We start from the raw sequence: 25,253 nt of genomic DNA, 5'->3' as shown, positions 1-25,253 counted from the left end.
TTGTGGCCCTCCTTTGAACGTTCCACACCCTGCTGGAAGTGTGTACACCCGAACCGAACACAGCATTCGAGCAGCAATCACACTGATACTGGGGGCATAGGCAAGATCATTCCCTGCTACTCGCTATCCCGGCTCGTACACCCAAGGGTCACATTAGCCTTTTTGGCTGCAGGGCTGCACTGGGAGCTCATATTGAGGCAATTATTTTTGATGCCAGCTACGTCCTTTTCTGAGTCACTGCCTGAACCTGCATTGTTGGCTCCCAGACATATTACCTTGAATTTGGATGTACTGAAACTTCTCAGGGTTCTCTGGGAAGGGAGTGGGGTCTAGTGGTTAGAGCAGGGGGAACTGGGAGCCAGGACTCTTGGGTTCTATGCCCGACTCTGGCAAGGAAGTTGTTTTGGTGGCTTGTGCTGGTGGAAGAGAATGGGAGCCAGGACTTTTGGCAGAAGTTGGGGGGGTGGGTGTTAGACACTAAGGCCCATTAAACCTCCTGCCATTTTGCTGAGGCTGTGGTGAGGAGCCCCATTAATGCTCATGTGGGACAAGCTCCCCCACCCTTGTTTGACACATCAGACGCAGCAGAAAGAGACGAAAGGCAGGTACAAAAGCTGAGTGTATTGAGTCCCCTGTGCAGTGGGGGGGTTGGGTCTCCCTGTTCTCAGCCCCGGCTTGCCCAGAAGTGGGAATCGGCGTCCGACAGTTCCAGCAGATGGCGCTCCAAGAGCTCAGCATCCTCAGGGAATCGCTCGGAGAAGGAGCGGATCAGTCCGGCTGCGGTACCCTCGTACTGCACCAGGGTCACATCCTCGCCTGAGGAGGAGGGGGGAGACAGGGTCATGGCATCGCCCTCATCAAGCCCCCCACCTCACCTTCACCCCACTCCTTTCTCTCTCTCTCTTTCTCTCACACACACACACACAGGTCATGTCTCATGTTCTTGCCTGCAGAGGCAGAGGAGGTGAGAGGGGGTCACGGTGTTTCCCCCACCCCCTGCTCCATCACAGCCCTCTGTATTGCACCCACCCCCTGCTCCTGTACCCTTCCACCTGCCCCTACCTTGTCACGTCAATCACCCCTCATGGGCTCCAATCTTAGCCCACCACACCTTCTCGGCGCCCTCTCCACCTGGCACCAATGCCCCACGGGTCTGAACTCCCAGCTGGCATAGGACTGGGGTAAACCAAGGCTCAGTTACCTGAGGGGGGCAGCTGGGTGGGAGTTGTGTGGCAGAACTGTACCCGCCACGTGAGTGTCACCCCAGAGCAGGGTGCATGGGGGAATCGGGGGGACTCCATACCCTCCAGGCAGTGTTACCCCGTAGTGAGGTAGATAGAAGGCTGGGCAGTGCCGGGGGATTCCATACCTTCCAGGCGGGTGTTGGCCTGCACAAACATCTTGCGTGCCTCCTTGCGTAGCAGCACCGTGTCGCGCAGGCTCAGGAAACGCTCAGGCCCCTCGTCTGTCACGGCTGAGAAACCCCCGTAGAGCGCCCGGCCCCCCGCCACATCCGCCGTCGACTTCAGCACCTGCAACACAAAGGGGGCTGAGACCCAGCCAGGCCGCCCCCGGCAGAACCGCCCCATGCCCCCACAACACAGCCATGGCCCCACCACCCCCATCATGGTCCCCCTCACAAGAACAAGCACTGCCTCACTGAGCCCCATTGTCGAGTAGCACAGCACCCCCATTGGGGCCAGCACTGACTGTGAGAGGAGAGCGCCCCCTACTGAGCCCCCAGCTTGCTCCCTGCAGCCCTGCCCTACCCCTCACCTGCAGCCTGCGCAGGAACCGCTCAATGGCCGGCTTCCCCACAGGCAGGATCTTGTTGCGGTTAAGAGTGATGAGTGCATCGGGTTTGCCGTCAGCGCCCGTGGTGTGTTGCAGCGACACCAGCCCCTCGCCTGCCTCCAGCAGCACCCGCAGGATCACGAAGCGCGCCTGCATGTGAGCCTGGGGGAGAGCAGCAAGGTGCAGTGATGAGCCCAGGAGTCCTGGCTTCCAGCCCCCCTCCGCTCTAATCCACTAGATCCCACTCCCCTCCCAGGGCTGGGATAGAACCCTGGCTCCCCCCACACACTACAGCCCTGCCTGCCACCCCCCCCAGAGGAGGAGTCAAAGGCTGCCCTGCCTCCCTTTTAAAGGGCCAGTGCCCTCCCACCCCCAACTCACCTGGCGCCAGGTGCCGGTCTCAGGGGTGTAGAACTCCAGGCCTAGCAGCCCAGCCCGCACCATGTTCAGCCAGTTGATGTAGATCACGTCTTCCGCATCCTCGCCTTCCAGCTCAAAAATCCTGTGGGGGGCAGGAGGGAGTGAGGGAGGCCTACTGGGGAACCCCCAACCTCCCATCCCCCCCACTGGGGGGACTGTTGCTGAATTCTGAGACCAACTCTCCCAAATTCTGCAGGGTACCCCCTCTGTCCCCCCAGCCATGACCCCCCCAAAACTCCGCAAGGTTCCCCCATCCGTGATCCACCCCCGATGAGCCCCCTGCAAATACACCAGGTCCCACACCATAGAACAGGGGATGTGTCTGGATGTGGGGGGCCTGGATACAAAAGCCGGGGGGGGACAGGACTTGCTGACAGTGGGGGGCAGCAACAAGTGCAAGGACACGCCCCTCTGGGTATCTGCAGGACAGCAGCATTATCCTGAGCCCCAGACCCTGCCATCCCCCAGCCTCCCCACCACTGTCTCACAGTCCCCAGTGACAGCCCCCACCTCACCACTCACCGTCCTCTCCATACCCAGGTAATATGACCCCCCCCCCATGACAGCCACCCCCACCATCCAGGTGACCCTCCCCACCCGCCTATGGTCTCCAGCCCTGGCGATAGGCCTTGTCCCCCCAACCCAGGCCCCTCACCGGAGCACGTCCTTGTTGAGGCAGAGGTAGAGCCCCACGCACTCGGCCCGACACTCCTCGTAGCTCGATGCGATGGTGGAGAACTTGCTGTCCCACGTCTCGCCGCCCCGGTACCAGCTCTGGATCTGTGGGGGGACAAAGTTAGGGGGCAGGGCTGGCACTTGAGGGAACCCTATAGGCAATGTGGGGGGCAGGGCTAGGGGGCTGGGACTGATACCCAATGGGACCCTATAGGTAATGTGGGGAGGAGGGGTCTGGGGAAGACACGCATGAGGACATTATAGGGGTTGGGGTGCAGGGCTGGCAGGTGGGGGGCACCCCAAGGTGATCACAGATGTTCAGTGTAAGCTGGCTCTGCCACTTCCCTTCCCCCATTAAGATTATTACTCTCCCCACCCTCCCCCATCGCCATCACTTTCCCTCCCAGCCCCCTTACCAGTTCCCCCGTCTCCGGGTTGATCACAGCCTCTCTGTCGAAGTTACAGGTGCCCTTCTCCTCCTGTGGAATGGGGGAGACGTTAGCATCCACCCTCAGCCAGCACTGCTGCGCCGCACCAGCTGTGCTAGCCCAAGGGGAGAAGCATCACCCCAAACACTGTGTGCAGGGATCCCTCGCCTGCAGCGGCGATGCAGCCTCCTCTGGGGTGGAGCACAGGGGCTGTTTATACAGGGATCCTTTCCCCCTCCCCCACCCCCATCCCCTGCCAAGGGGGTGCTTACCTGCACAAAGAGCTTCCCACTGCCATGCCCCAGCAGCTCGTGAAGCCCGACCTGCACCTCAAATGATGGCCCCTTCCACTTAATGTACAAGTCCTGCAAGAGACCCACAGCCTCAGCCAGCTATGGTGTGCAGTGCCCCTTCCTCCCAACCCACAATCCATGTTATCCCAGCCTTGGCCTTCTCCCAAAGCCCCCCAGCTCTGCCAGTGCCCCTCAATCCTGACCCACTGCCCCCCCGCTATCCCAGCCACCGGCTCCTGACCAGCTCTCACAGTGCCCCTCAGTCCCAACCCAGAACCGCTGCTATCCCAGCCCTGGCCTTGCCCCAACCCCCACAGCTCTGCCGATGCCCCTCAACCCTGACCCACAGCTCTGGGCTCCCACACACCTTGTCCTCCTCAGCGAGGAAGGTCAGTTTGTCCTTCTGGGTGGCATAAGCCACTGACAGCACGTTGCCCAGGGACACATTCTTGAAACCTTCGGTCTGGCGGATGTCGTCATCTGGAGAGGTGGGGGAAGCAGACACTTGGCTCAGCCCCACCTGCCCCACACTGTGGCCCCAAACCTTCTCCCTGAAGCACAGGGCCCCCAGCACCGCACTAGGGTCAGCAGTGACTAGGAGAGGGGAGAGTTACACTCCCAGCCAGGAGAGGCTGAACTGCAGTGATCTGACTTCTCCAGGAGATGAACCTCCCTAGAAGCTGCTGTAAACTGTTCCAGGGAAAGCTGCCAGGGAAGATTTCATTATTTACAAACACTTTGGCTGGGAGAGCATTAGAGGACTGTCACATGGAGGTAGGAGGACTTTTATACCAGCCAAAGGATGGTCTGCGACTCTCTGGGCATTTCTGGAACAAGTCGCAGTGAAACTGCAGCAAAATGTTGACTTGCTTTAATCAAATATGTAAACCATTGCAGGAAGAGTTGGAGGATCAGAGACTGTCTACGTTGCTGGCATTACAAGATAAGATCATCGCTGCAGCAAACGGGGAGCAAACAGAAACAACTGAAGAAGAGACAATTCAGACACAGAGTGCTGAAATATTTAAATGGCTTGAAATACAGTCTCAGGAAAGCATGAATGAAATTAACAAGCCAAACCCCTGTGGAAAATCTGCCACCCCCAGCCCAGAAAATAGAACTAAGTCTAAGGAAAGATTTTAAAACAACAAGACAAACTGGGAACGCCAACCAAGAGGACAGGCTAAGCCTAAACAGTCTGGCTTATCAAACTGAGAGTGGAATTCAAAAGGGGTACGCTGAGGCAGAGACAATGGAAGCTGTGATCAGGGCAGTTTGCCCAGGACTGAGCTTCAGGAGTTACTTGGAGGGAAAAACTAATCAGAGCCTGCCAAAACTGAGGGTATATTAAGGTCCTATTACCAGGAAAAAGATGCAACTGAACTTCCCCTGCAGCTCTCAAGAGCAGCACAAGATGACACATCTCAGGATTTGCTACTCCCAGCCCTTGATCTGAGACAGAAAGTACTGTCTGCCTCACAAGTCTGATTCTCACTGAAAATATGATGCTGTGCTACAGATATGACTTTACTGGAAACCAAGCTACCTCGTATTACTTGAAAAATCCAAAAGCAGGTACATCAAGAACCACATGAAGAGATGGGACATTGAGGAGCAGAGCAAGTAATCAGTCTTGCAAGAGATTGGTTTTATTGGCCACAGACGAAGAGAGACAGACATTGTCACTAGAGTCTGTCCACGCGACAAGCAAAAGAACCCTCACCAGCCTACCAGAGCACCATTAACTCACAGTTACAACAGAACCATTTGGGCTTGTATCAAGAGACTTCTTGCATCTGGATAGAAGCAAAGGAGGATAGGAATACATCTTAGTCATAAGGGATCACTTCACTAGGTATGTCTAAGCCTTCCCTCCCACCACCGAGTCAGGAAACACCATGGCAGACTAGATCTTCGGTGACTGTTTTAAAATTTGGTTTCCCCCAAAGGATCCAAGAGGCAGAGTTTGAAAATCATTTATTCCAAAGGTTACAGCACTACAGTAAAACTGAAACTCCCTGCACAACTCCAAAGCATCCATGGGGCAAAGGGCACGTGGAAAGGCTGAATCAGGCTCCGCTGAGTAGGTTGAAAACCTTGCCGGAAGAACAAAAGTCAAATTGGTAGGATTCCCTTAATAAAGTGATTTTTGCCTATAACTGTACATGAAATGAGCTACTCAGTTCTCATCCTTCTGTTTATTATATGGAAGTTCAGCATATTTGCCCATTGACGTTGCATTTGGTTGATCTATAAACTCTCAATCTGTACCTGGGAACCGTAAAGATTATGCTGAGAAATGAAAACAGCAGATGAAAGAAGCTTACAAACCAGCATCAACATGTTCTCAAAAATCTGCTACTCATGAAAGGAATCACTGTGATTAGAAAGTGCACCAGTACTCGTCCAGAGTCTCCCAGAGAGAAGGGGACCAGACAAATTAAGATTGTAGTGGGAAGATAAAAAAATCATGTAGTACTTCACAGGGAAGGGGACAGTCTAGTCCAGGGGTATTCAATTATATATTGGTCAAAGTCCAAATTTCTTGGTCAAGGTATAGTCAAAGTCCAGACTCCAGGGAAAATAATAAAACCCAACAACAACAACGATAATAATAAGTAAATAAAAAGATGTTCAAAAGCATCTGGCGATCCAGATTGGGCCCATGATCCGCCTATTGACTACCCCTGGTCTAGTCTATGAAGCACAAGCAGAAGACAGGAAAGGAAATGTTTTCAGTGAAGAACCCTATCTTCTACTTCCCTATGACTTCCCCTTGGATGTAACACCACTACAGAAGACACACAGGACAAGGCAAACTAACACCAAAGGAAATCCAGATGAGGACAGGAATTCAGACTCCAGGGACTCAAAGTGAGAGTGAAGATGAACTACATTGCTGATGATATCCGATGCTGCCCATGCCACAGAGACTCTGAATCCACAAATATTTCTTCCCCAGCTGGGAAATGAGGATCCTGTTGACCCTGTACGTTTGGAAACTGCTGGTCACATTGATAGGACATTTGCAAGAGCCATTGAAAGACAGGATTATCAAAATGTGACCATGGAACCTGAAACCAACAATGCTCCCCGGAGGACAGATCACTGACACACAGGGTCGGCTGACTAGGAAGAGAAGAGCCCCGCAGATGCTGATATAGGAACAGTTAGGGCACCTACTTATCAATAACTAAATCCAACTATTGGACCGGTGAATGCACCAGGAGGGTGTCCTCATGTTTGTCACATGTCATACCCAGTACCTATTCCTGCACCTTATCCGGCATTCTATCCAAGACTGATGTAGGGGATATTGAATTACACTGTGGATGTGGATCTACAGCGTTTTACGGCTCTGGATAGTTTGTAATTCTGTTAATTTAGTGTGTTTTTCTAAGTAGCTTGCCATATGCCTAGTGACTTGGAGTTACATGGTGATGCCACCGATCGCATAGGAACTGTTATTCCATAAGATATGAACATCTTTGGGGACTGAAGGTAGGGTGACCAGCAAGTGTGAAAAATTGGGACAGGGGGTGGGGAGTAATAGGCGCCTATATAAGACAAAGCCCCAAATACCAGGACTGTCCCTATGAAATAGAGACATCTGGTCACCCTAATTGAAGGTGTTCAGAACTGACTATTCTGTTGGACAGCGGAACTAAAATTGCTGCAGAAACTTTCTGCTGAATGTGAAATAAATGGGAGAGAGCTGCAGAAGGTCCCACCATCAGTCCCAGATCTTGTGACAGATGAGAGGCTCAAATGACAATGATGTGCTGGGACTATTGCTAATAACTCAAACTGATGGACTGGTTTCTATTTTGCTTGGGAAGACATTACATGAATGGGGGGAATGTAGTACTCTAAAGGGAATGTCAGGGTTAGATTTACCTGTGCCATGTCCCTTTAAAGATTGAAGGTCTGCCAAGGGGGTCCAAAGGGGAAGTTCTGGTTGCAGCAGCAGCATCTGTGCTCTGAAAGCACTGAGCAGTAATGGGGCTTGTGCAACGTGTGTGGGTGTGTTCAGGTTTTGATACAGAGCTTAATAAAACTCCAGTTTTAAAACTGTCCCTGGACTGGAGTGTAACAAGAGCGCCTATTGTACCCTCCACCCTGCTCGCTGCAGCACAGTGCCCCCTAGTGCTGCATTGGGGTCAGAACTGATTGCAAGGGGAAAACACCCCCTACTGAATCCTCCCTGCAGCATAGTGCCCCATAGGGCCTTGCTAGGGCATTGAGGCCAGCACTCACCATGAGGTGAGAGCATGTCAAGGGGACAGACCAGCGGGCCTTACATGTGGTCTGGTCTCCCGTGCCAATGGCTGGGATGCAGATGCAGGGGATTGTGGATAGTGTCAGGGTGGAAGAAGATTGTGGATAGCTCCTGGGAGGCACATGGGATTCTGGGAAGGGATGCAGGCAAAGAGGATTTTGGGTAGCCCCTGGGGAGGTGCAGAGCACTGTGGGCAGGGGCGCAGGCACAGAGGATTGTGGGTAGTGCTCACAGTTGGGGATGTTGATGCCAGCCGGGATCCCACTGCCTGCGAAGGTCAGCACATCCAGCGAGGTGAAGTCCGGCGTGAGGAAGGTGTCCTTCTCGAAGGCACGGGGCCAGGGCAGCTCCAGCAGCAGCTGCTCAGCCGACTCCACCAGCCGCGCAAATTTGGCGCTCATGGCCTTGTTCACGACGGCCACAAATCCTGGGAGGGGGGTGGGGGGGAAAGCGGGTGCTGTGGACGGGGCTGGCTAGTACTGCCCCATCCCTGCCAGCCAGCCACCCTCTGTCCACCATCACCACCTCAACCCCCCCAAACCCACTGAAGAACGCAATCCCCCACAAAACACCCCAACAGTCGCACAAAACTATACCCCCCCCCTACAACTCCCACAAAGCAATTACAATATACGACCACCATCTCCAAAACACACCTACAGTACACAATTGCAAGGGACACACAGCCACACCCCCCACTGAAAGAATGACATTACACGACTACACAACCAACTCCCCCCAGCAAACACCCTAACACAGTTACAGCACAAAAGCACACCCAGAACAACACACACACACACGTCCACAACCTACCCATCCCCTCCCTCCCACTACTCCAACCCCTCCTGGTTCCCCAGGGTCCTTTGAGGCTGGGATCTGGGGGCCTCGTGTTTTACCTTCAAACTCCCCCCGGGAGCCATAGGGGTCTCGGTAGCTTTCAATAAAGCCGATGTAACTGTGGAGGGAGAGAGCACATTAAATGGCCTGGCCTGCCCTGGACTGGGGGGGCTCTAAGAGACAAGCCCCCTGGTTCGCTGATCCCAGGAGGCGAATGTCCCTATCAACAAACCCCTCTCCTCTCCCAGCCCCCCCCGCACCTGGCACCTGACTTCTCTCAAAACCCCTGGCTGCCAGCCTTCCCTGCTCTAACCCACTGAACCCCACTTCCCTCCCACAGCTGGGGACAGAACCCAGGAGTCCCGGTTCCCAGCCCCCACCTTTCGACAATAGGCCCCTTGTCACGGATCCAGCAGCGAGAACCTTCCTTGTGGGCCGCAATGGAGCCCTGAGTGAAGCTACGGATGTAATGCTCCAGCATGTGCTCCTGGTTGGTGTTGGCAGCATGAGCCTGGGAGAGAAGAGGGGTAGACACGTAGCTCATCAACGACTATTCATCTGGCTTCAGCCATTCCTCTCCCCATCCCCCAATAAATTCCTCCTCCCACATCACCATCTCAACCCCAGGAAGTGAGAACCCAGGAGTCCTGGCTCCCAGCTCCTCCCCACTCTCCTCCCAGAACTGGGAACAGAACCCAGGAGTCCAGGCTCTCAGTCCTTTGTCCCTAAGACTATCTTCTCTCTCTGGATATAAAACTAAGGTTTCCCCTTGGTGGCAGAGTTAGGGTTTAAAACCTACAAAAGCCACTGAGAGAGACCTCCCTCCCCCCCACCACAGAGCCCCCCACAGTTCAGTACACACACAGAGCGGTGGCGGCAGGGGGACACATGCCTTGGTGCGCTGTAGGTTCTCCACCACTCTCTCCAGCAGGGGTGCGTAGTCCCCGCGGGTCACACGGAACGTGCAGCCCTCAAACTCAAAGCTGCGTAGCTTGGGGGCCAGCTCATGGTCGACGGGTGCATCTGGGGAGAGACCCAGAGAGACAGATAATTCAATGGGGGAAGGGAGAGAGTGGGGAGCACAGGCCGGGAGCTAAGCATGGAGGTGGGATCCAGGCAGCAGGTGAGGGGGGAGTACAGGTTGGGGGATTGGGGAGAGATCCGGGAAGCACAGGTCAGAGGAGCTCAGGTAGGTGGGCACTGTGGGGAGCACAGACCAGGGGGATCCAAGCAGTGAGGGGGCAGAGAAGAGGGAGTCTTACCAGTGCCCAGCACTGATGCCAGTCGCACCTCGTAGCATGTCTGCCCTGCCTTGTCCTTCTCCTTGAAGAGCCGTGTGTTGTAGGCACTGATGTTCTGAAAGATGCAGAGATGGTGTTGGAGGGGGTGGGAGATTTACCCCATCTGACCCCCGACTTCAGTGGGCACCCTACAACCCCATGCAGAGGCACTGGAATCAGAGTAGGGGATGGGAAACCTGGAGGGCGCAGACCCCAGGAGGTCTGATGCTGGGCACTGCCCTATGGACACAAGGGCCGTAGCAATGCAGAGGCAGCAGAGACACCCCACGGAGGTGGTCAGGCCTTGGGGCTGCTTGGGGGGAACCGGGGAGATGTCCCATGTCAGCGCGCCAGCAAGTACCTGCGAGTCGAGGAATTTCTGGGCTAGCTGGGCATCCTCCAAACAGCAGTTCCCAGAGAAATAGGTGGTGGTACCCTGAGGGGGAGGGCAGGGTGTTACAGAGAGACCACTAACCCCCCTCCCCGCCACCAACTGAAACCGCTCTCACATCCCCTCCCTGCCGCCAGCCATGCCCACTGACCCCCCATCTCTCTGCTGCCAGCCACGCTCACTGAGACACCCCTCCCCACCGCCAGCCATGCCCACTGAACCCCCATCTCCCTGCCACCAGCCACGCCCACTGAGGCACCCCGTCTCCCTGCTGTCAGCCACGCCCACTGAGACACCCCTGCCGCCAGCCATGCCCACTGACCCCTCATCTTCTCGGGCTGCCAGGGCGGATAGAAATTCATTTTTTTAAATCACATTTTTTACTTTACATCAATTTTTTAATCATTCTATCAATTTCTCTTTCCAAAGAAAATAAGAACATAAGAACAGCCATACTGGATCAGACCAAAGGTCCATCTAGCCCAGTATCCTGTCTTCCAACGGTGGCCAATACCAGGTGCCCCAGAGGGAATGAACAGAACAGGTAATCATCAAGTGATCCATCCCCTGTCGTCCACTCCCAGCTTCTGGTAAACAGAGGCTAGGGACACCATCCCTGCCCATCCTGGCTAATAGCCATTGATGGAACTATCCTCCATGAATTTATCTAGTTCTTTTTTGAACCCTGTTGGCCTTCACAACATCCTCTGGCAAGGAGTTCCATAGGTTGACTATGTGTTGTGTGAAAAAATACTTCCTTTTGTTTGTTTTAAACCTGCTACCTATTCATTTCATTTGGTGACCTCTAGTTTGTGTGTTATGAGAAGAAGTAAATAACACTTCCTTATTTACTTTCTCCACACCAGTCATGATTTTATAGACTTCTATCATAGCACCCTTAGTCGTCTCTTTTCCAAGCTGAGAAGTCCCAGGCTTATTAATCTCTCCTCATAGGGAAGCTGTTCCGTACCTCTAATCGTTTTTGTTGCCCTTTTCTGAAACTTTTCCAATTCCATTATATCTTTTTTGAGACGGGGCGACCACATCTGCAAGCAGTATTCAAGATGTGGGCATACCATGGATTTATATAGAGACAATATGATATTTCTGTCTTATTATTGATCCCTTTCTTAATGATTCCCAACATTCTATTCGCTTTTTTGATTGCTGCTGCACATTGAGTGGATGTTTTCAGAGAACTCTCCTCAATGACTCCAAGATCTCTTTCTTGAGTGGTAACAGCTAATTTATACCCCATCATTTTATATGTATAGTTGGGATTATGTTTTCCAATGTGCATTACTTCGCATTTATCAACATTGAATTTCATCTGCCATTTTGTTGCCCAGTCACCCAGTTTTGTGAGATTCTTTTGTAGCTCTTCGCAGTCTGCTTGGGACTTAACTATCTTGAGTAGTTTTGTATCATCTGCACATTTTGCCATCTCACTGTTTACTCCTTTTTTCAGATCATTTATAAATATGTTGAATAGGACTGGGCCCAGTACAGATCCCTGGGGGACACCATTATTTACCTCTCTCCATTCTGAAAACTGATAATTTATTCCTACCCTTTGTTTTCTATCTTCCCTCTTATCCCATGACAACTTACTTTGCTTAAGAGCCTTTGGTAAGGGACTTCATCAAAGACTTTCTGAAAATCTAAGTACACTGTATCCACAGGATCCCCCATGTCCACGTGCTTGTTGACCCCCTAAAAGAATTCTAGTAGATTGGTGAAGCATGATTTTCTTTTACAAAAACCATGTTGACTCTTCCCCAACAAATTAAGTTCATCTATGTGTCTGACAATTTTGTTCTTTACTATAGTTTCAACTAGGGCTGTCAAGCTATTAAAAAAAATTAATTGCAATTAATTGTGCTGTTAAACAATAATAGAATACTATTTATTTAAATATTTTTGGATGTTTTCTACATTTTAAAATATATTGATTTCAATTACAACACAAAATACAAAGTCTACAGTGCTCACTTTATTTTTTAACACAAATATTTGCACTGTAAAAAAACAAAAGAAATGGTATTTTTCAATGCACCTAATACAAGTACTGTAGTGCAATCTCTTTATCATGAAAGTTGAACTTACAAATGTAGAATTATGTACAAAAAAACCTGCATTCAAAAATAAAACAATGTAAAAATTTCGAGCCTACAAGTTCAATCAGTCCTACTACTCGTTCAGTCAATCGCTCGAACAAGTTTGTTTACGTTTGCAGAAGATAATGCTGCCTGCTTCTTGTTTACAATGTCACCTGAAAGTGAGAACAGGTGTTTGCATGGCACTGTTGTAGCCAGCGTTGCAAGATATTTACATGCCAGATGTGCTAAAGATTCACGTGTCCCTTGATGCTTCAACCATCATTCCAGAGGACATGCGTCCATGCTGATGACGGGTTCTGCCTGATAATGTTCCAAAGCAACGCGGACTGATGCAAATTCATTTTCGTCATCTGAGTCAGATGTCACCAGCAGAAGGTTGATTTTTCTTTTTTGGTAGTTTGGGTTCTGTAGTTTCCACATCAGAGTATTGCTCTTTTAAGACTGAAAGCATGCTCGACACCTTGTCCCTCTCAGATTTTGGAAGGCACTTTAGATTTTTAAATCTTGGGTTGAGTGCTGCAGCTATCTTTAGAAATTTCACATTGGTATCTTTTTTGCATTTTGTCAAATGTGCAGTGAAAGTGTTCTTAAAACGAACAACATGTGCTGGGTTATCATCCAAGACTGCTATAACATGAAATATGTGGCAGAATGCGGATAAAACAGAGCAGAGGACATACAATTCTCCCCCAAGGAGTTCAGTCACAAATTTAATTAACACATTATTTTTTTAATGAGCGACATCAGCATGGAAGAATATCCTTTGGAACGACGGCTGAAGCATGAAGAGGTATATGAATCTTTAGCGCATCTGGCACGTAAGTCTGTTGCAACACCAGCTACAACAGTGCCATGTGAACACCTGTTCTCACTTTCAGGTGACACTGTAATTAAGAAGTGGGCAGCATTATCTCCTGTAAATGTAAACAAACTTGTTTCTCTTAGCGATTGGCTGAATAAGAAGTAGGACTGAGTGGACTTGTAGGCTCTAAAGCAGGAGAGGGCAAACTATGGCCCGGAGCCGTTTTAAGATGGCCTGCGAGCCGCATCAGTGGCTTGGCCCTGCTCCGGCGGGGGCGCTGGGTCACGGCTGCACCACATGGCTTGGCCCTGCTCCGGCCGGGATGCTGGGTCGGGGCCACACCACGCTGCTCCCGGAAGCTGCGGGATGGCCCCGCTCCGGCTCCTACATGCTCCAATGGGAGCTGCAGGGGCAGCACCTGCGGATGGGGTAGCGAGCAGAGCCGCCTGGCTGCACCTCCGCGTATGACCTGGAGAAGGAACATGCCACTGCTTCTGGGAGCCGCTTGTGGTAAGCGCCACTTGGAGCCTGCATCCCCTGAGCCTCTCCCCATGCCCCAACTCCCTGCCCCAGCTCTGATTCCCCTCTCCAAACCCCTCGATCCCAGCCCGGAGCACTCTCCTGCACCCCAAACCTCTCATCCCCAGCCCCACCCCAGAGCTGCACCACCAGCCGGAACCTGCACCCCTCCCCCAGCCCTGATCCCCTCCTGCCCTCCGAACCCTTCGGTCCCAGCCCAGAGCACCCTCCTACAACCCAAACTCCTCATCCCCAGCCCCACCCCAGAGCCAGCACCCCAACCCCAATTTTATGAGCATTCATGGCCCGCCATACAATTTCTATTCCCCGATGTGGCCCTTGTGCCAAAAAGTTTGCCCACCCCTGCTCTAAAGTTTTGTTTTGTTTTTGAGTGCAGTTATGTCACAAAAAAACCTACATTTGTAAGTTGCACTTTCATGATAAAGAGATTGCACTACAGTACTTGTATGAGGTGAATTGAAAAAATACTATTTCTTTTGTTTATCGTTTTTACAGTGCAAACATTTGTAATAAAAAATAATATAAAGTGAGCACTGTACACTTTGTATTCTGTGTTGTAATTGAAATTGATATTTTGAAAATTTAGAAAAACATCCAAAAATATTTAATAAATTTCAATTAGTATTCTGTTTAACAGTGTGATTAATGGCGATTAATTTTTTTGAGTTAACCGCGTGAGTTAACTGATCATATTAGCTATCCTCCAGTCATTTGATTTAAATGACACAAAGCACAGTTAATAGTTCTGCAATTTCACATTTGAGTTCATTCAGAACTCTTGGGTGAATGCCATCTGGTCCTGGTGACTTATTACTGTTTAGTTTATCAATTTGTTCCAAAACCTCCTCTAATGACACCTCAATCTGTGACAGTTCCTCGGCTTTGTCACCTAAAAAGAATGGCTCAGGTTTGGGAATTTCCCTCACATTCTCAGCCGTGAAGACCAATGCAAAGAATTCATTTAGTTTCTCTGCAATGACCTTATCATCCTTGAGTGCTCCTTTAGCCTCTCGATTGTCCAGTGGCCCCACTGGTTGTTTAGCAGGCTTTTTGCTTCTGATATCCTTTAAAAAAAAAAGTGCTATTAACTTTTTGATTCTTTGGCTAACTGTTCTTCAATGTGTTTCAAATTCAGTTTGAACTCCTGATAGGCTCTGGCAAGGCCAAAACTTACTGCAAACCAATAGAAACACTGAAAGAAATACACAATAATATAATATGCTGCATGGATGAGCCCTCCTCAAATCTTTAAGGGGGAAAGTGCACGGCTTGTGTAATTATATGAGCAATTGGAGCTAAACCATCTTTAACGGCTGAGGACGAGTCAAGCTTTATACATGTCACAACGGCCTGTGTGTCCTGAGGCTGGAGCAGAGTGAGACCTGGGCACGCCATTAGTTTGACAATGAGCAAACTTTGCTATCTGCATTAACTCAAACCACAGCTCTTTCAGTTTCTGTTCTGCACAAAAGCTTCCGCCTTAATTTAGTGCTCGAGTTCAGCGTTTTTCAAAGTTTGGGTCAGGTCGCAGCATGGAAGGCACTGGGTCGCTCTGGTCAGCACCGCCGACCGGGACGTTAAAAGTCCCGTCGGCGGTGCTGCCCAGCTAAGACAGGCTAGTGCCTACCTATTCTGACACCATGCTGCGGCCTGGAAGTGGCAAGCAGCGGGTCCAGCTTCTAGGCAGGGGGGCCACGGGGCTCCGTGCACTGCCCCTGCCCCAAGCACCGGCTCCGCACTTCCATTGGCCAGTTCCCAGCCAATGGGAGCTGGGGGAGGGGCGGTGCCTGCAGGCAAGAGCTGCGCGGAGCCACTTGCGTGCCTCTGCCTAGGAGCCGGACCTGCTGCTGGCTGCTTCAGGTGCAGCACGGTCCGCGGTGCGAGGACTGGCGGGAAGCCTGCCTCTGCACCCCGGCTGCGCTGCTGACCGGGAGCCACCGGAGGTAAGTCCGTGCTCCAATCCCCTGCCCCAGCCCTGAGCCCCCCCAAACCTGGAACCCCTTCCTGCATCCTAAACCCCTAATCCCCGGCCCCACCCCAGAGCCTGCACCCCCAACCCAGAGCCCTTACCCCCTCCTACGCTCCAACCCCCTGCCCCCGTCCTGAGCTCCCCCAAACCCAGAGCCCTTCCTGCACCCCAAACTCCTCATCCGCAGCCCTAGCCCAGAACCTGCAGCCCGAGCCCAGAGCCCTGACCCCCTCCTGCACCCCAACCCCCTGCTCCAGCCCAGAGCCCCTTCCCACACCCTGAACCCCTCATTCCTGGCCCCACCTCACAGCCCTCACCTACGCACCCCAACCCTCTGCCCCAGCCCTGAGCCCCTCCCACACCTCAAACCCCTCATCCCCAGCTCCGTTGGGTCACAGGCATCAACAATTTTCTTCAACTGGGTCCCCGGAAAAAAGTTTGAAAACCACTGCTCTAGTTCAACCAGGAATTAATTCAGGGCAGTCCTATGGCCTGTGTTATACAGGAGATTAGACTAGATGACCGCAGAGGTTCCTCGTAGCCTTAGAATTCATGAATCTATAAATCAGCCTGTTTGAATGATTTATAATAACCAATGAGAATAAACCTTTCTTTAGGAAAACAACTAAAAAGTACAAAGGCAAAACAAGATGACAATAGATTATTTAAATCAATCCATCCTGGTTGCTCTCAACCCCCACCCCTCCCCAGACTAGAATCATCATGTGTGTATGCATGGGGCATTACCTTCTCTCTAAGCCCCAGCTGTCTCTGCTGCGGGTCCAGCGAGAACATCAGCTCCCCACACCTATCCCACAGCAACTTCATCTCCTCTGGCTGCTCCTGGAATGCCTGGCTCTGCCAGATCAGCCGCCGGAGCTTGTCCTGGGGGGAAAGGGGTACAGGGATTGAGCTGTGATGGAGGGGGGGATAAGTGGGCTGGAGCCATGGGGTGAGGGAGGGCCAAACAGTCTCCCTCCATGGAACATTCAACTCAATCAGGGACCTGCCCCATAGCCAATGAGAGGGAAGGCATCTGGCACAGAGCTCTTGGCAAGAGGATGATGCTGTGTCTGGGGAGCAGTGTCTCCCCATGGAGACTCCAAAATATGTTCCACTCCCATGACTCTGGCATGTGGCCTCTCCCTCTGCCCCTTGCATCCACAGACTCACCTTGGGCAAGTTGGGCACAAACTTGGTGTCCCCAAAAGATTTGTAGTTCCCCATGTTGGAAAAGACGCCAGCAGCGTAAACCAGGAACGCCTAGGTGCGGAGAGGAATGATCAGGGTCCAGCCAGGCACTTCAGTGCCAGGGAGAACCCAGGAATCCTGGCTCCCACCCTCCCTTCCCCCCACTCTAACCTACTAACACCCAATCCCCTCCCAGAGCCAAAGAAACCCAGGAGACCAACCTCCCAGCCCCTCCCCAGTGCTCTAACCCACTAGACCCCACTCCCCTTCTAGAGCTGGAGACAGAACCCAGGTATCTGGATATGGTGGTACCTGGTACTCCTGGTCAGTGAGGCCAGTGGAGCGTGCCAATTCCCCCAGCTGGTCAGGGTCCTGGGCACGGAAGAGGCGGGAGAGCAGCACATAAATGGCTGGTGCCTCAGGTGAGGTCTGGAGCAGCACAACCAGCCCCCCATACCAGCAGGCACGTGACAGGTAGTGGGCGTAGAGCCGCTCGCCCCGCAGCAGCAGCCGGAAGGCCTCGCTGCAGTCCAGGAGCGCCAGCCCCACATCATTGGGCAGCACGTACTGCGAGTCCACCATCTTGCTGGCCAGCCTGTGGGGAGAGCATGGGTGCCCCTCAGTCCCAACCCACAGCCCGTGATCTAACCACGAGACCCCACTCCCTTCCCACTTCCATATTCATCCCTAGGCTGGTTATTGTCCCCGCCCATAACAGCTACAGCAGAAGGTCAATGAGGACAGACAGGGCTATTGCCCCACAGCTGAGCCAATGTGGCATGTGCACAACCAGGGACACAGTCACATGCACAACCACACGCTCATGCAATGGCCTATCTGACTGACCTACACAACCACACAATTGCCCTACCAAGCACAACTGTACAATGACACATCCACCCCAAGATGCAGCACCCCAGAGGAGGCTAGATAAGGGATCCTGTATAAACTGCCCCCACGCCTCACCCCAGAGGCGGCTACATCTCAGCATCACACACACCCCATGACAGTGCCCTCATTGCACGGTGCACCCTTATATTGCAGCAACATCTGCACCCACAAGTGCCTGCACATACCCCAGTGCACACCCTTCCACTCTCCCTGTGCCCAGCCCCCAGCTCACACCTGGTGCCTCCCCAGTCCGGGCAAGGCCTATGCCCCCTGCACCGCGGGGGGGCCTTCACCACCCCCCAGAACCTCCACCGCTCTGAGGATTCCCCCTCCCCCCGAGACCCCTATGCACGCCCCTCCCCCCGGCAGGGTGCGCGAGACCCGCCCTGCACCCAACTCACGCTACAACACGCGCTCAGAGCCCCCACCTGCCGCCACTTCCTGCTTGCCGCCCCGCCCCCAGCGCCTTTCCATTCATAACCTCGGCCCTTGTCCACCCACCAATCCGTGCGCTCTGCCGGGGAGACGGACACTCTTTGCAGCCAATCGTGCTTCGGGATGGGGGAGGACTTCACTTTCCGAGCTCCTCCGCTGCCACACGCGTTACCCTGAAGGGCTGGTCCGTGCTCTGGCGCCTCAGGTGCTGTTGTTATGTAACTAACGGGCGGGGGAAGGTCCCAAATCCCATTGCCCACCCCCGAGCCTGCCAGTCCACCTGCCCTGGGGCTGGATCGGGGTTGGTGCCCCGAGAGGGGAAAGGCCCCGGCTCCCATTCCCTGACAAACCGGATTAGACCCCACTTTACTTTCCCAGAAGGTCACAGGCTGCCCTGCTCCTGGAGGCCGGGGAGGGGGTCAGCCTGCTTTTTAAGTGCAAGTGGCTTTTCCGATTTTCCAGAAAGCTCGCAACCAAACCATGCAGCGAGAGTCGTGTCTGCTGGCAATTTTACAGGATTGTGATTATTTATTATGTGTATTACCGCAGCGCCTAGGAGCCTGGTTCACAGACAGGACCCCATTGTGCTAGGCATTGTTCAAATGCAGAACACACAGACCCTGCTCCGCAGAGCCTACAATCTAAGTATAAGCCAGGAGACAACAGAGGGGTAGAGAGACAGAGAGATGGGGAAGCACAAGGTAACACAGTAGTGGTCAGCATGAGAGGCTGTCTGGTCTCAGCACACCTGCAGCCTCACCCCGTCAAGTTGTTTCTAGGTGTCACCGCCACCACCACCAAAGCTACCTGTGGGTGGGGAAATGGGCCATTTTCATTATCACTACAAACAGTTCTTTTTCTCTCCTGCTGATAAAAGCTCACCTTAACTGATCACTCTCTTTAGAGTGTGTATTGTAACACCCATTGTTTCATGTTCTCTGTGTGTGTATATATATATATCTTCCTACTGTATTTTCCACTACATGCATCCGATGAAGTGGGCTGTGGCCCACAAAAGCTTATGCTCAAATACATTTGTTAGTCTCTAAGGTGCCACAAGTACTCCTGTTCTTTTTGCTGATACAGACTAACACTGAAATCTGGGTGGGGAGTCATCAAGCCACTCCTCTTCTTGTCTTCGCTGGTTCGTTAGTTTCATCTTCTTTCTAGTTTGTATTGCTTGATAACTGAATCCAAGGTCCAGTGTAATCCCATCACATCTTTGGGCCCTAGAAAGGGCTCCATATAGCATGTGCATCTGGCTGCAGGTTCACGTTGGCCAATGTCAGCGACAACTTTGGATAACAGGAGCCTCTGCGACTCCTGAACTGTCCCAGCCCAAGCCCAAAGCAAAGGAAAGTGGCTCTTAGCTCCATTTCTGGTCATCCAGCCCCAGTGATGGAGCTCCCAGGACTTGGTGCTCTGGGGACTATATGAAGTTGGTCCAGTGTACTCATCAAAACGCAACACAAACTCCTGCAGGCATGTCTGCCACTGTTCTGTTCACCTACTCCATCAGTGCCCGTACCAAGAGCAATATCAACCAGGCCTTTTCCTCTCCAACAATTCGTTTTCAGCATAATGCTGCTACCAATACCAAGATACAGCTTAGCTTCTACTCCTTGGGATATCATCCACTATATCACATCCCCTTTATATATAATATAAGTTTGAGTTATAAAATAACCCATAGCTCTTATATAGCACTTTCAATCAGTGCATCTCAAAGCACTGTACAAAGGAGGTCAGTATCATTATCGCTGTTTTACAGATGGAGAAACTGAGGCACAGAGCGAGGACGGGTCTGTGACAGAGCAAGGATCAGAACTCAGGTTTCTTAAATTGCAGTCTAGTGCTCTAGCCAGTGTTCCACCCTGACTTTCAGGGCTGCAAGGAACCTCTATGCAAATATCATAATTAATCTAATTAACACCCCCTCCCTTTAACTTTCCCCCTCTCTCCTCTTCCAGAGCCAGGAATAGAACCCAGGAGTCCTGACGACCAGCCCCTGCCCACTCCCCAACACACTATACCTAGGGCTGTGAGTCTGTCACAGATTCTGAGACTTTCTGGGACCTCTGTGACTTCTGCAGCAGCTGGTGTGGCTGGCCTGGGGGCCACCCAAGCAGCTCGGGCAGTCTGTGGGCCAGCCACAGCAGCCACTGCTGGGGCAGTCTCGAGCCACTGCGCGCCCGCCCCCGAGTAGCATTGGGGGTCCCAGGCTGCACGCTGCTGTCCCCCCAAGAGCACCCACGCGCCCCTGAGCCGCCACCCCCAGAGCACCCAAGATTTACTCAGGGATATGTAGTACAAGTCATGGACAGGTCACAGGCCATGAATTCTTGCTTACTACCTGTGACCTGTCCATGACTTTTACTAAAAATACCCATGACTAAAACGTAGCCTTAACTATACCCCATTCTCCTCCCAGAGCCAGGGACAGAACTCAGGTGAGGGGAGTGGAATCTAGTGGTTAGAGCAGGGAGCCAGGCCTGAATATGGCAACCCCAGAAGAGAAAGCGATTGTAGAGAGATACCTTTTTTAACCTGGAAACAAGAATCAGAAGGGGAAATAGATAATTATGTTAAAGAGCTGAGAACACAGGCATCCATATGTAACTCTGGAGACACTAAAGATTCCCTAAGTAGAGACAGGATCATTTGTGGGACACATGATTCCAGCTTACTGGAAAGATTGTGGAAAGAAACCGATCTAACCCTAGAGAAATGCCTCCAAACAGCAGGGGCAACTAAACTGTCTGGGGAAGGAGCAAAACAGTGACAGTGACTGGTGCAGACCAAGTACACAGGCTCAAGCTAAAGGAACCCAGGAAGCAGGACAGAGACATATCAGCCAAGAATGCAGCCATCATGGTCCAGTGAGTGGCATGAAAGGCAGAAAGGAAAATGCCCAGCCTATGGACAATGGTGCAAGGGATGTGGAATATAGAACCACTTTATGTCTCCATGCCAGTATATGTAGTGACTAAGGATGTAGAGACTTCCAGTGGGGAAGAGGAGATCTACAGTATAACTTTAGCAGGTCCAGAGACACTCACTCAATGTCCATGCACTGCAGGAGAAAGCTGCCCACCATTCAACTGCCATATTTGCAGCTATGCTATTGGATCGACAACCGATTGGACTCCAGCTGGACTGCAGAGCCAGCTGCAATGTAATCCCAGCAACAATGATGGGCACCAATATTAGACTGGAGGAATGTGACTAAGTGCTGGAGATATACATTCTGAGGCTAGTGGGCAAATGCAGGTGCTTGATAAGAAACCCACGAGACAAGAGACATTGCTTGGAGCTCACAGTAGTTGATATACAGAAGCACCACCCGCTGCTGGGCAGCACAAGCCATGGATCTGATAATAACACAACACGAGAATACCTTCAACGTCTGAGAGGAGGAAGAACAGTCACTGGGAGCCCTATCCAGCACTATATCAGAATATCTATATAATAAGATTCCACAGTTGTCACGTGTGTGTGTGTGTGTCACTCGGAGGCCTACACTGTCTGTGGAGTCAGTGTGAAGGGATGGAAGCAGCTATAAGCATGGCTGTGAGCTCTTTTGGTTCAGAATATCACCAGGTTCGATCATCACTGGGTTTCGCAGTTTGTTACTGTCCATTTGTTAAGTTCTCAGCCATTTTGACTTTGCAAATTACACCTGTGTTGTGTACAGCTACAGTAAGGCATGTATCCACACCAGGCCAAGAGTTCTAGACCATTGTGAGATCAGAGGTAACTCAACCAATCACCATCCTTGCTCTACAGCTAACTTGCATGCAACAGTTTCATTGGTCATATGAGGGAGATGGCACAGATGGTGAATTACTTGGCTCAATTGCCACACCTGTGTGACAGCATGGGCTTTCGGCAATTAGGAAAGACATATCTCAGGGAGACGGACACCAAGCGGGCAAGCTGAAAATAGAAACAGACCCTCACATGCAGCTTGTGAGACAATCAAAATGCAGAGACCACCTTCTGTAGGTGAAAGAGACAAGCTTTCAAGCTACATTTGTGTATCTCAACACTTGTCTCTCTCACCAACAGAAGTTGGTCCAATAAAAGATATGGCCTCACCAGGGCCGGCTCCAGGCACCAGCTGAGCAAGCCGGTGCTTGGGGCGGCAGCTTGTAGGAGGCGGCATTCCGCCCAATGCTAGGGCGGCACGGCCGCTTTTTTTTTTTTTGGTGGTGTTCCGCTCCGGCCGCCCTGTAGGGGGCGGCAGCGCGGAGGACGGGAGCGCCCTGCAGCAAGCCCGGCAGGGCAGCCCGCGTCCTTCCCTCCCAGCCGTCCTTCCCTCCCAGCCGACCGGAGCAGCGCAGAGCCCTCCCGGCAGGCGGCGGGGCCGCGTGGCAGCGCCCCGCTGAAGCCCTGGCTGCCCCCCTTCTCTCTCTTTCCCCCCTGCTCCCTCCCCCTTCCCCTGCTAGCCAGGGCACATCTGCAGCGCAGGGAGTCCCCCTGCACCCTGGCTCTGGCTGCGCTGCAGGGTTTGTTTGTTTTTTTTTGCTTTACCGCTCTGGCCGCCCCATTTTTTTTTTTGCTTGGGGCGGCCAAAAAGCCAGAGCCGGCCCTGGGCCTCACCCACCTTGTCTCTCTAATATCCTGGGCCCAACACTGCAAACAACACTGCATGGGATGTCATGAATGGGCTCTGCTGTGTTGAGCTAAATGAGCTATCCAGCCACCTTTGCCACACCTTTTGGCAGGTACTGCAGGGTCTGAAGGCCATTGGCATCAGCCCCAGAGGTGTTCCACCATACACAGATAAAGATGAATGAATCACTGGCCTGGAAGGTGCTGGTTGCCTAGGGACCAGAGATCATGACCCGATTACATTCAAAATGGGCAAACAGAAAACAGTCCCAACCAGTAACATAGAGTTGATTCTTCAGAAGGGCTAATTTCCCAAAGTTGAGGAACATTCTATGTGAAATTGATTGGGAGGAAAAATTTAGATGGAAAAAATTCGAATGAAAACTGGAAGTTCTTTAAGAAAAGCAGATCTTTTAGAAAAACATCCAGTCTTGATTTTAAAATGGTCAGCGACAGAGAATCCACCACAGCCCTTAGTAAATTGTCCTAATGGCTAATTACTCTCACCATTAAATATTTATGCCTGATTTCCAGTCTGAATTAGTCTAGCTTCAACTTCCAGCCATTGGATCGTGTTATACCTTTCCCTGCCAGATTGAAGAGCCCATTATTAAATATTTATTCTACATGTAGGTGACTGAGATCAGGTCACCCTTCAACCTTTGCTTTGTTAAGCTAAACAGATTAAGCTCTTGGAGTCTCTCACCATAAGGCATGTTTTCTAATCCTTAAATCATTCTTGTGACTTTTCTGAACCCTCTCCTATTTATCAACATCCTTCTTGAATTGTGGGCACCAGAACTGGACACAGGATTCCAGCAGCGATCTCACCAGTGACTAATACAGAGGTAAAAGAACCTCTTTACACCTACTCGAGATTCCCCTGTTTATGCATCCCAAGATCGGATTAGCTATTTTGACCACAGCGTCACACTGGTAGCTCATGTGAGGCTGATTACACGCCACGACCCCCAAATCTTTTGCAGAGTCACTGCTTGCCAGGATAGAGTCCCCCATCCTGTAAGCATGCCCCATGCTCTTTGTTCCCAGATGTATAAATTGACATTGAGCTGTACTAAAACACTATTTGTTTGCTTGCGCCCAGTTTACCAAGCAATCCAGATCACGCCGAATCAGTGACTTATCCTCTTCATTACTTACCACTCCCCCAATTTGTGTGTCATCTGCAAACTTGATCAAGTCTAGGAACAAGGGCTGCAGGCCACGCCTACAGAATGGGGACTATATCCTGGAGAGCAGTGACTCTGGAAGGATTTAGGGGTCTCAGTATACAAGCAACTCCACATGAGCTCCCAGTGCCATGCTGTGGCAAAAAGGGCCAGTGCGACCCTTGGCTGTGTAGACCGGAGCATAGTGAGTAGGAGCAGGGAGGGAATTTTACCTTTGCAAATGGCACTAGGGAGACCAGTGCTGGAATGGTGCGTCCAGCTCATGAGGAGGGGCCACATTTTAAAAAGGGTGTTGAACAATTGGAGAGGGTGCAGAGAAGAGCCACAAAAATGGTCGCGGGGCTGGAGAAAGTGACTTAAAGAACTCCATCCGTTGAGCTTCTCAAAGAGAAAGTAGAGAGGTGACTTGATGATGGTGTCACAGGGAGACAATACTCGTTACTAAAGGGCTCTTTAGGCTCACGGAGAAAGGCTGAACAAGAACCAACAGCTGGAAGCTGAAGCCAGCTACACTTCCCCCTCCCAGCAGCCCCAGGGATGCACTGCCCCCATCCCAAGGGACAGCCCTGGGGTGGGCTTTGGGCCCGGGGCCATTCAGTCCTCAGCTTCTCTATTGGGCCTGCCCACAAAGGAGAGGGTCCTGCCCACTTGAACCAGCCAGTCCCCCACCCTGGGGCCAGACTGGAGCCGGTACCCCCTTTAGGGGCAAGCTCCTGTGTCCCATTCCCGGACAAAGCTGGTGCCCCAGTTTACTTCACTAAAGGGTCACACAGGTCATTGCTCAGGGAGGCTGAGCTCTGTGTTATCCAGCTTTTAAAATGCAAATAAAGGCCTGGCTGGGGGACCTGGTCGGAATGGGGCGAGGGGCTGGCCATAGTGGGGGTGAGGGACCCGGCTGGGAATACAGCTTCGTCTACATAAGCAACAAAGGGTGTGGCCTTGCTTTGCATGCCCAATAATCAGAATCCCAGACAGTGCTCTTTGGGGCTGGGACTGTCTCTCACTGTGTGTCTTTGCAGCTCCCAGCCTGAGGGTGCCCTTATCTCTGCTGGGGTCTGTGCAGTGTGATGGGGTCCCAATCTCAGTCAGGGTCTGCGCAGCACC

At 51.9% G+C, this 25,253-nt stretch overlaps 1 protein-coding gene across 3 annotated transcripts; it reads right to left on the bottom strand.

Moving 5' to 3' along the window:
• Nucleotides 1–351: 351 nt before the first annotated feature.
• DPP3 (dipeptidyl peptidase 3) lies at nucleotides 352–18,360 on the bottom strand. Of its 3 annotated transcripts, none has more exons than XM_024217779.2 (18): nucleotides 18,339–18,360; nucleotides 17,332–17,614; nucleotides 17,002–17,091; nucleotides 16,576–16,713; nucleotides 10,368–10,442; nucleotides 9,989–10,082; nucleotides 9,619–9,749; nucleotides 9,107–9,237; nucleotides 8,786–8,844; nucleotides 8,122–8,316; nucleotides 3,978–4,090; nucleotides 3,590–3,682; nucleotides 3,306–3,368; nucleotides 2,870–2,994; nucleotides 2,176–2,296; nucleotides 1,777–1,956; nucleotides 1,370–1,532; nucleotides 352–816 (listed from the first exon to the last, which is right to left on the bottom strand). In XM_024217779.2, exons 2-18 carry the CDS (start codon nucleotides 17,599–17,601, stop codon nucleotides 665–667), a joined length of 2,193 nt encoding a protein of 730 aa, XP_024073547.1. In that variant the 5' UTR covers nucleotides 17,602–17,614; nucleotides 18,339–18,360; the 3' UTR covers nucleotides 352–664. The 3 variants fall into 3 exon arrangements, with proteins under 3 accessions (XP_024073547.1, XP_024073548.1, XP_024073549.1); XM_024217780.2 differs by lacking the exon at nucleotides 18,339–18,360 and adding an exon at nucleotides 18,312–18,338; XM_024217781.2 differs by lacking the exon at nucleotides 18,339–18,360 and adding an exon at nucleotides 18,145–18,207.
• Nucleotides 18,361–25,253: the final 6,893 nt, after the last annotated feature.

The sequence above is a fragment of the Terrapene carolina genome, unplaced genomic scaffold (assembly GCF_002925995.2).
Source record: "Terrapene carolina triunguis isolate 2854851 unplaced genomic scaffold, T_m_triunguis-2.0 Scaffold89, whole genome shotgun sequence".
Lineage (NCBI taxonomy): Eukaryota > Metazoa > Chordata > Testudines > Emydidae > Terrapene > Terrapene triunguis.
This window is presented reverse-complemented; position numbering and strand designations above follow the sequence as displayed.

What these genes read in the sequence shown, in the direction of transcription:
- DPP3 (XM_024217779.2), bottom strand. Translation starts at nt 17,601, where the DNA reads ATGGTGGACTCGCAGTACGTGCTGCCCAATGATGTGGGGCTGGCGCTC. An exon ending in AGAAATTCCTCGACTCGCAG is followed by an intron (nt 10,083 to 10,367) that starts GTACTTGCTGGC and finishes TGCATCTTTCAG; the next exon opens with AACATCAGTGCCTACAACAC. An exon ending in GGCATCAGTGCTGGGCACTG is followed by an intron (nt 9,750 to 9,988) that starts GTAAGACTCCCT and finishes GTCTCTCCCCAG; the next exon opens with ATGCACCCGTCGACCATGAG.